Source organism: Otolemur garnettii, unplaced genomic scaffold, assembly GCF_000181295.1.
Source record: "Otolemur garnettii isolate 467f Iridium unplaced genomic scaffold, OtoGar3 scaffold00063, whole genome shotgun sequence".
Taxonomy (NCBI): Eukaryota; Metazoa; Chordata; class Mammalia; order Primates; family Galagidae; genus Otolemur; species Otolemur garnettii.
The window spans coordinates 1487065-1498111 of NW_003852458.1; the positions used below are offsets into that span (position 1 = coordinate 1487065).

Here is an 11047-nt window from a genome sequence, read left to right on the forward strand (position 1 = left end):
AAAAAAAAAAAAAAAAACATGATTTTAGACTCACCCCAGTAGGTAATCTGAAGCCAAACCATCTGCTCACTGGCAAACTGAACCTTTCTGTTCAGTAAAAGGGAGGGGGATACTTGATTCAGAATATAAATCAAAGTAACTTTTTAAATTCTATATATTATAAGTATGTTCTAAGTAAATTAATAAGACAGTAAGAATGAACAAAGGACAACTTCACACAAGGATAAATCTCAATGTTGAACAAAAGCCAGACACAAAGTACAAAAACCAGGCAACTGAATTTTAAAATTAAGCTAGTGGCAACTCTTGAGGAATAGGTAGTGACTGGAAAGAAAATTCAAAGGCTATGCTAGAGAACTGGGCTTCTATTTCTTGTCTAGGTGTCAGGTGAACGGTTGTATTCAGTTGGTGAAACTTCATCGCACTTCTGCACTTTTCTGCTGGTTTATCATTCTTCAAAAAAAAAATTTTTTAAGGCCCACAAGTGTCAATTAATTTTTTTAAAAAATCAAAATTAATTTCACCATTTAGAAATTTCTTAATATTTTTGTTTTGATTTCAGATATTAGCTCACATACACACAAAATATGTTCAACATTAATGACCTGCCTAAACACAAAAGCTTTAAATATCTCTTAAGAGTACCCAGATATTACAAAGATGGAAGCTAAGTTAAAATAATAAAGCAGTAAGTTCATTAAGCTCTATAATAACAACTAAAGTTTAAAATTTACTTTTATCAAATTACTTACTTAATATCAAATTTATTAAGTTTAAACAAATATAACAAGCATAAATGTTCAGGGTAAGAAAGCAATTCCTAACCCCTAAAATGATGTAAGTTAAAGACATGGGGATGGGGAACTTGCCAATGAGAAACACATGAACAGAGGAGTTCACAGCAGTGCTGGATTTTAGTATGAAAAAGGTGTGATGAGCCACTGGCTTCCCACAGAAGTCTGGAGGTGGGAAGAGTGCTTGAGCCCAGGAGTTCAAGGCTACAGTGAGCTATGATTACACCTGTGAATAGCCACTACAGTCCAACCTGGACAACATGGTGAGACCTTCATCTCTTACAAAATAAATGAACAGGGCGGTGCCCATAGCTCAGTGGGTAGGGCACTGGCCACATACACAGAGACTGGGGGTTCGAACCTGGCCTAGACCAGCCAGACAAACAATGACAACTACAACAACAACAAAAATCGCTGGGCATTGTGGCAGGCACCTGTGGTCCCAGCTACTTGGTAGGCTGGGGCAGGAGAATGGCTTGAGCCCAGGAGTTGGAGGTTGCTGTGAGCTATGATGCCACAGTACTCTACCCAGGGTGACAGCTTGAGACTCTGTCCCAAAAAAAACAACAAAACAAACTTGAAAGAAGTTTTTAAAAAATAATAATACATACAGACTTAGCCCTAAAACCAAAATCTAAAGCAATACAAAATCTCAGTTCCCCCCATTCCCTGGACTATAACAGGAAAGAAAATTGCCCTATGTAGTTGTTGAAACCAACAAGAAATGCTGGGCGGCGCCCGTGGCTCAGTAGGTAGGGCCCTGGCCCCATATACAGAGGGTGGCTGGTTCAAACCTGGCCCCAGCCGAACTGCAACCAAAAAATAGCTGGGCGTTATGGCGGGCACCTGTAGTCCCAGCTACTGGGAAGCTGAGGCAAGAGAATCACCAAGCCCAGGAGTCGGAAGTTGCTGTGAGCAGTGACACTACGGCACTCTACCGAAGGTGGTAAAGTGAGACTCTGTGCCCTACCCACTGAGCTACAGGCACTGCCCTGTTCATTTATTTTTTAAGAGATGAGGGTCTCACTGTGTTGTCCAGGTTGGAGTGTAGTGGCTATTCACAGGTGTAATCATAGCTCACTGTAGCCTTGAACTCCTGGGCTCAAGAAAGAAAAAAAAAGAAGAAATGCTCAGAATTAGCCATGGCTTTGGAAGTATAATGAGTGACTCCTGACACAAGCACAGCTGATGGTGTTAGTTATCTGCCATCAAAGAACTTTAAATTGTCTACACGTTCTTTAAACTATCTTCATGAAAACCAGAAAAAAAACGCATGTTTATATGCTTTAGCTTACATTTAGAGCAAAGGTCCTCAAACTTTTTAAACAGGGGCCAGTTCACTGTCCCTCAGACCACTGAAGGGCCGGACTGCAGGCCTGGGACCAGTCGACTGCTAAGCAGGACCGGCAGCTGCGGCAAAAACACCTGGAGGGCCGGATCAACGTCCAGGCAGTAGTTTGAGGACGCCTGATTTAAAGTAACACACACTTAAAATAAAAAGAGGTACTTTCCTACTATAATTTTTCTGTGACTCAGAACTACTTTAAAAAAAAAAAATCTTCATTTTAGAGTTGAAAGCCTTAGCCTTTAGAGTTTTATCCACACAGAAAAGTTTCGAAACTATAAACCAAAATGTTCACTAAGGAATACATTTTCTTTTGCTTTTTTTTTTCACACTTTCTAAATCTGTTACTTTTGCCCCAAAGGAAAAAAGACTATTAATTATGTTTACAGCCGGGCGGCGCCTGTGGCTCAAAAGGGTAGGGCACTGGTCCCATATGCCTGAGGTGGCGGGTTCAAACCTAGCTCCCAGGAAAAAAAAAAGTTTACAGCCAAAATTCCAAATTGTGAAGCCTAAAAAAGGTGAATGCTTTCTAAAATCACATCGCTAGGACACTACATTTGTTTTTTCATACAAAGAACCAAAAGCAATTTCACAAAGCCTGCTTTATCATCACAACTCAGTAACTCAACAGGTACTAGGCCCCTTTCATAGCAAGAGGGACATCAACTTTTTTCAAGATGATTGTTACAAAGCCTGGGCAACTAAGTGAGCCCAGTCTATACCAAAAAAAAACACGTATACATATAGAAAAATTAGCTGGGTGTAAGGCGGCGCCTGTGGCTCAAAGGAGTATGGCGCCAGCCCCATATGCCAGAGGTGGTGGGTTCAAACCAACCCAGCCCCGGCCAAAAATTGCAAAAAAAATATTAGGTAGGTGTGATAGCACATGTCTGTAATTCAGCTATCCTGTAATCGCAGCTATTCTAGAGGCTGAAGCACCAGGATTACCTAAGTCCAGGAGTTTCAGGGTGCAGTGACCTATGATGATGCCACTGCACTCTAGCCCAGACAAGAGAGACCTTATCACAAAAATAAAAGACTGGGATTAAAATCGGAGAAACAGGAAAATAAGATATTGCAGGTGCAGTATCAAGGGGAACCTTTTATTAGATTACTTAATATCAGGAGCCTTTAAACTATCCACATAAAACTCACCCATTATCTAATAGATTTCAGTGAACTAGGCAGTTTAAGTGGTTTTATAAGGATGAAATCTTTTGGTCACTTTTCTGAATCTTGAAAACTTTCTTTATAATCAAAACAAAACTTACTTTTATGTGTGACTCTCAAAATGTTACTGTGTGTAGTTTGCACATTGAGATAAAATAAGCTTCTGGAACCACCTCACCATACACGATTCACAGAATATCTATCTGACAGTCTGCAGGTGTCCATCTTTAAAAATAATCACCATACACAAGTCACAGAATATCTGACAGTCTGCAGGTGTCCATGTTTAAAAATAATCACTTTTGGCACCTGAAGCTCAGCAGCTAGGACGAGGGTCACATACACCAAGGCTGGGTGGCTGGTACCTGCCCAGGCCAGCTAAACAATAATGACAATTGCAACAAAAAAAAATAGCCAGGCACTGTGGCAGGCCCCTGTAGTCCCAGCTACTATGAGGCAAGAGAATTGCTTAAGCCCAAGAGTTTGAGGTTGCTGTGAGCTATGACGCTATGGCACTCTACCCAGGGCAACACAGTGAGGTCTCAAAAATAATAATCATTTTTGTAAACGGATAAGTGATAAATACAGCAAAACGTTAACTACAGAATCTAGAAGGTGAGTACACATATAGCTGTTCACTGTAGCACTTCCCTAACTTTTCTCTAGGTGTGAAAATTGTGGATACTGAAAATAAACATTTTCAAAGTCAGAACACAAAACTATTTACCAGAACTTTATCATACCTGAAGTTTTGGGGCCTTTCATCAAATCACAAACTTAACATTCTTAGCACTTCATGAAAAAGCCCTTTTATAACTATGACGGCAAGACTTTCTTTTGAAGTCAACTGATAGAATTTTAAAAGCGATACTAAAAATAATCTCTCACCCAAAGCAAGTTCACCCAGAAAGTCATTTTCCAGGAAGTTTCACGAGAGTTCTGCCTGTTTTTTAATGTTACTCGGTAAAATAGCTTTTGCCTCCATTACCATGTCACCGACATTTTTTAGAATTCCAAAAAGTACACCTTAACTGAAGTTTCTTCTTTTAAAAATCCCCCCAACAAGCAGATTCGTGGACCCCTCCCAGATCCTAAAACCTGCGAACCGCAAGAGTTCGACAACTAGTGGCTCTAGATGTTTCAGTATACTAGGCCGACCCCAGGTTGAGACTTGAACCCTGCGGTCTGCACAGATTAAACGCGCGGTAAAGGCGGAACATGGGGTGTCGAAAAGAGACTGTGAAAGGAAAGCAAAAATCCAAGCAACTAAGGGAGGACCTGGGAAGCCCAGGGCTGCATAGGAAAGCGACCAACTCCAGCACTCCTCGAAGCAAGCTGGGCGCCACCCCGCACCGGGCTCGGAGCAAGGACGGCAGGTGCTTCGGCTGGAGGCAGGGCGCCCACCCGGGGCCCACCTGGCGCCTGGACCACGCGCCGCCCTCCCCCACTCTGTCCCCGTGCCCGCACCTCGCGGTCCTTGAGGCCCAGCAGGAGCACCTCCTCCATCAGGGTCAGCCGCGTTTCCTTGGAGTCGCCCTTGTCGTCGTCGTCCTGCTCGTCGCGGCGGCTCTGCGCGTCGTCCTCGCCGCTGCCGGCGCCGCCGCCCGCCGCCCGCTCCTTGTCGGCGGCATTGCGGGAGGCCTCGGTGCGCCGCTGCACCAGCCCCGAGCTGCGCTGGGTCAGCGAGGTCATAGCTCCGGCCGAGGCGCCGCGCCGGGCCGAGAGGGACGCGGGACCGACCGGGTCTCCCTCCTCTCCCCCCGCGGCCTCGGCCCCGGGCTTCCGTGTTAAACCCGGGCGCTGGGGCGACGTCCTTCGGCCGCAGGGCTGGAGGCAGTCATGGGGAAACGGGTCGCGGCGAAGCGGGCTGGCCCAGCGCCGGCGGGCCGGGAGAAGGGCGCCTTCCTCCCCCCGGCCGCCGCCCCCGAAACAGCCCCAGCGCCGCGACGGAGGTGGAGGGAGACGGTGGGCAGGAGGCGGCGGCTCCTCTCCAATATGGCGGCCCCGGTTGACGTCAGCGGAGGATGTGGCAGAGTCGGCGCGGGGCGGGCCGGGAGCGCCGGAAGCGGCGTTGGGGGACCCGGCAACGGCGGGCGGGCTGGAGGTGCCGTCCACCCTGTTGACCCGCCCTATGTATTCCCCGTATCCTTTGCGTCCCTTTACCGCCTGCCCTAAGGTCCTGCACTCTAGACGTGGCCTCCCTCCGCCCGCCCACCTTCCCCTTCGCCCCTCACTTCCCAGTCCGCAGCCAGACTGGCAAGGGCCCCCCCGCCCCAGGAACTGGGGGAGGCCACACGAGGTTGTTCAGCGCTCAGCCTCGAGCTGTCCCCTGAGCACCTCAGACAGCACGGTGTAAGGAGGTGGCTCCTCGGCCGCGATGCTAGGATGCCGCTTGCACGTCGGGGTCCCCAAGACCGGCAGGGAGGACTTGCTGGTGGGGTTGAGAGAGGGCGCGAGCTCTGCTCTGATACCCTAACCCTGAGAAAGGAGCCACTGCGTCTAAATGGTTTGAAAGAGGAATTTTAGTGTTCTAGGAGTGGAGAGGTCAGAACCAATGGACTAGTTTAGTCTGTAAAACTTTTTTCTTTCCTCACTTCCGACTTTTGGTGTTGTAAAAGTGACCAGGGCGCGGTGAGTACAGTTAGTCCTGCACACGTTAGTACACGCGTCCTTAACTGTCTTTTTATTGAGACAATAAACCTGTTGGGTTTCATGCCATGTCTTTGTACGCATTAAATCTCTCTCATTGTAATTGCTAGACTAAATCTTCTTGGCGTGCTTGACAGTTTCTCAAAATATGTTTAAGAATCGCTGTCAACCTTCAGAGGAGGTTTGGAGGAGTGGAAGGGTTGTGCTTGTTAAGTAAACCAGTATCCAGAAATGGCATTGTGTGTAATCTACTATTATTTAGAACAGGCTGTGGCTGAACAGTGGTTTACATGGGTTCTTTCCGCTCCACAAATCTATTATCCCAAACTCCCGCCCTGGAAAGTGAGAATGCTAAATGGGGGAAGGGAGGTGTGGGGTGAGCACCAACTAGACCTTCCCTTTTTCCTATCTGTCTGAGCAAAGGTCACTTTCACCTCTGCCAATTTCTCCCATTCACATCCTCTTCAACCTTTTTTTTCCCTCTTCATCTCTCTCCCAGTTTTGCCAACTCCTGTAACTTAAAGTATGTTTCTTTGTACAACAAATGAAATACAATATTTTTTTTTTTTTGGCAATTTTTGGCCAGGGCTGGATTTGAACCCACCACTTCCGGCATACGGGGCTGGTGCCCTACTCCCTTGAGCCAGAGGCACCACCCCGAAATACAATTATTACTAACTAATATAGCAAGTGCATAGTTCAGAGTATAAAGATGTATACAGTGAAAATCTCTCTTCCAGCCTTGCCTCTGTTCACCCTTCCTTTCCTTTCGCTCCCCTGCCCTCCTTCTGGAGGTTTTTAAATTTGTCAGCAAATCCTGTGATGCTCCTTCCCTCAAAATGTGAAGGAAACCCAATTCCCTTCCCCTGGAGTGTGAGCCAGACTTAGTGACTTTCTTCAAATGTATACTATGTGGCCAACATGACTGTGCGTAGCTTCTCAGTCTAGGTCATAAAGTCTTTGCAGCTTCTTTCTCTCTACTTCTCTTCTGCCTTCCACCACAACTCGTCATTGACTTGAGGAGAAGCCAGCTGCCATGTGACTCAGGCAGCCTTATGAAGAGCTCCAGGATGGAAGGAACTGAGCCCTCCTGCCAATAGCCATGTGAGTGACCCATCTTGGAAGCAAATCTTCCAGCACCAGTCAAGCTTTCAGTTGACTACAGCCCTGGTCAACTTTTGAATAAAACCCAGTGAAAAATTCTAAGCCATTACCACCCAGCTAAGTTATTCTAAAATTCCTGACCGAAAAAACTGTGAGATAATAAAATATATGCTGTTTTAAGTTGCTAAATTTGGAGTAATTTATTATACAGTAATAGGTACTAAAATATCTGCATGTATACATACACAAATAGGTAACCACTAATACATTCTTGGATATTCTTCCAGAGATTTTTTTCAAGTATATATTAAAACAAATATAAAAATATTTTTCTTGGCTCAGTGCCTATAGCTCAAGAGGCTAAGGCACCAGCCACATACACCAGAGCTGGCAGGTTCGAATCCAGCCCAGGCTTGCCAAACAACAATAACAACTACAACCAAAAAATAGCTGGGCATTGTGCCGGGCACCAGTAGTCCCAGCTACTTGGGAGGTTGAGGCAAGAGAATAGCTTAAGCCCAGGAGTTTGAGGTTACTGTGAGCTCTGATGCCATAGCACACTACTGAGGGCGACGGCGTGAAACTCTGTCTCAAAAAAAAAATAATTTGTTCTTGTCTTTTATGCAAATAATAGCACATACACAGTGTTTTGTATCTTTTCTCTCATCTTGGAGAGCATTCTAAATCAGAATTTAGAGCTTCTTCCTGCTTTATTTCAGCTGCATCATATTCTGTTGTATAAACATAGACTAAAATCCCCTATTGGCGGATATTTAGGTAGTTTCCAGTCCTTTACTATTACAAATAATACCATAATAAATATACATAATGGCCCAGGCATGATAGCTCACACCAGTAATCCCAACACTTGGGGAAGCTGAGACCAGAAGATCACTTGAGGCCAAAAATTCCAGGTCAGCCTAGGCAACACAGACCCTGTCATTACAATAAAATTTTTAAAAATTAGCCGTACATGGTGGTGCTTATCTATTCCTAGCTAGTCCGGAGGCTGAGATGGTAGTATTACCCAGGAATTCGAGGTTCAGTGAGCTATGACTGTGCTGCTGCACTCCAGCCGGGGCAACACAGCAAGGCTCTGTAATAAACAATACGTACACACACACACACATTAAAATGGCCATGGCTAATTAATTAATTAAACAGCCTTGTCCACAAAAATATAGGTTCACAGTCTGTCTATTCATCCACCCATACCACACTTCAAATGTTTGAGATTTTATGTACAACTCTGTTGCTCTTATTTTTTTGTCTGAATTTGCCTAGTGTCTTTTCCTTGACTATTTTCTGATGTAAACATTAAAATCATCTTGTCTAGAAATACAGAAAGAGAAAGACAAAAATAAAAAGATATGATATTTAACACACCCAAATATCCCTAATGATAACTGTGACTCTTTCCTGACTGCTAAGTATGTGCAAGGCCTGTTGTCCACTAACCCCCTCCAGAACCCTGCCAGTTAGGGGCTGCTGCTGTGCAGACTGATTCCACATGAATTCAGCCACCTCCTGCAGTGTAGCCTAGCATGAACTTTTTCAACATAGTGTATATAATTCTTGGGGGCACTTAGTTGCAACAAACTCAACAATACATTCAGGTCTGACTTCCCACTCTCTTTGCTTCTGCTCCCCGCTCTTGAAAAAAAAGCCTTTGTTTTAGACCCTGCTCTCTCGGGAACATAGACTAAGACACCCATTTTACCTGTGAAGAAAAAGGTTCAGAGAAGTTAAGCAATCTACCCAACATAATAGTTCTGGGAAACTACAAGCCTGTATTAGAAGCCATATCTTTAATTCAGTCATGAAACAGATTTATACATATTTGCTATATGCCAGCCATTGGTCTAAGCAATCAGGATATAATTGTAAGCCAAAAGAGGCATGGTCATAGTTCTTATGAAACTAACAGTTTAATAAAAAGCACAGATATTTAGCAAAGTGTCATACTAATTAATGTATAAATTCAGAAATGCTTCATCTTCTTATAAAGCCACTCCCATGATAACTGATTAATCCCAGTTCCACTCCCATGATAACTTACTAATCCATTAACCCAGCTCAGTGCCTGTAGCTCAATGGCTAGGGTGCCAGCCACATACACCAGAGCAGGCAGGTTTGAATCCAGCCCAGGCCTGCCAAACAACAATGGCAACTACAACAAAAAAATAGCCAGGCATTGTGGCAGGCGCCTGTAGTAGCTACTTGGGAGGCTGATCCAAGAGAATCGCTTAAGCCCAAGAGTTGGAGGTTGCTGTGAACTGTGACACCATGGCACTCTACCCAGGGCGACAGCTTGAGACTCTGTCTCAAAAAAATAAATAAAATAAAATCCATTATCCCATTAATGCATGAATAGATTAATTCTTTCTTGAGAGCACAGCCAATCATCTCTTAACAGCCTAGGCAACATAGGGAGACCCTGTCTCAAAAAAAAAACTAAGAGAGAAAAAAAGAAATTATTTTTCTTCGTAAATCTCCCAATTTCAGGTATTCTGTTATAAGCAAGAGAAAACAGACTAACACACATGTTAATATTAGACTAAATTACAAGTCAAAATTCTTCAGTCCTCTGTAATCCTATTATACACCTTTGCCATGGCCTTATAGTGGGTGGAACATACTTCACCCTTTAAAATGGATTTGGCCTAGTCCGTGATTGTGGGGTTTGCCATGTGACTATCTTTGGCAAATGATATCCTAGCCACTGTAATGTAAACCAAGGCTTAAAATATGCTTCAGGTCACCACCATGAGAAGAGCTTCGTTCATAACCATGAGAAATGCTTCATCTGGGTACCTGCTAGTTCCAGAAGAACGAGAATGGAGGAAGACAGAAGCAAACCCACAACCTGGAGCCAAGCCCAGCCAAGTCCGGCTGAGACTTGAATAGCCATTCCACGCACCCACACTTGTGTGAACTAGAAATAAATGCTTATTGTTTACTGCCACTAAGATTGGGCACCACCCACCCCAGCCAAAAATAATAATAATAAAAATATTTGAAAAAAAAGATTCTGTGTTGTCATGCAGCAGTGTCTAATCTAAATGATACTAATGTATTAACTTACTTAGTTTCCACAACACTCTTGATTATGTGCTATAATTAGTCTCATGTTATGGGAAAAGAAACTGAAGCACAAAAAGACTCAATGTCAGGCCAGGTGCAGGGGTTCATGCCTGTAATCCTAGCACTCTGGGAGGCCAAGGCAGTTGGATTGCCTGAGCTCATGGGTTAGACACCAACCTAAACAACAGTAAGACCTGGTCTCTAAAAATAGCCAGGCATTGTGGTGAGTGCCTGTAGTCCCAGCTACTAGGGAGACCAAGGCAAGAGAATTGCTTGAACCCAAGAGTTTGAGGTTGCTGTGAGCTGTGACATCACAGTACTCTACTGAGAGTACTCAGTACTCAGTACTCTTTTTTTTGAGTACTCAAAAAAAAAAGAATGTCTTGCCCTAGATTACACAGCCTGGCTCCAGAGTCCATATTTTTAACCAGGACCTCCTTCTGACTCAATGATTAGAGTCAAAACCACTAAATAAAGTGGTCTTTATCGTGCAAGATAGAAGTCTGAGACTAATGAAAAGTTTCAAAGACTTTAAACTGTATTTACTTTTGAATAATAAGTTCACATACTTCAAAAATTAAAACAGGTAAATGGCTGGAACACAGAGAATTTGCACTTCTGCTCATGTGTCCATCTATCACGGCCATAACTCTAGGATGGCCCCTATCATCGCCCCCCCAACCCGGTATCCACACATTGTGTAATCCTTTCTTCTTGTGTGTAGGCAGGACTTGTGTCTTGCTTCCAACTAATAGAATATGGCAAAAGGTGAAGAGGTGTTGCAGATGTGATTAAGACTCCTGAGAAGGTCCCTTTGAGTAAATCAAAGGAGAGACTATCCTGTGTGCTCTAACTTGGATGTTTGTTCCTTCCAAACCTCATGTTGAAATTTGATCCCAGT

The 11047-nt window shown here is 44.2% G+C and overlaps 1 protein-coding gene across 1 annotated transcript in view; it reads right to left on the reverse strand.

Moving 5' to 3' along the window:
* GOLPH3 (golgi phosphoprotein 3) overlaps window positions 1–5331 on the reverse strand; it is a 44533-nt gene extending 39202 nt beyond the window's left edge. The window contains exon 1 of the mRNA XM_003792923.2: window positions 4777–5331. Coding sequence (XP_003792971.1) covers window positions 4777–5001 — 225 coding nt within the window. The 5' untranslated portion in view covers window positions 5002–5331. The remainder of the gene's footprint in view (window positions 1–4776) is intronic.
* Between the last annotated feature and the right edge of the window lie 5716 nt (window positions 5332–11047).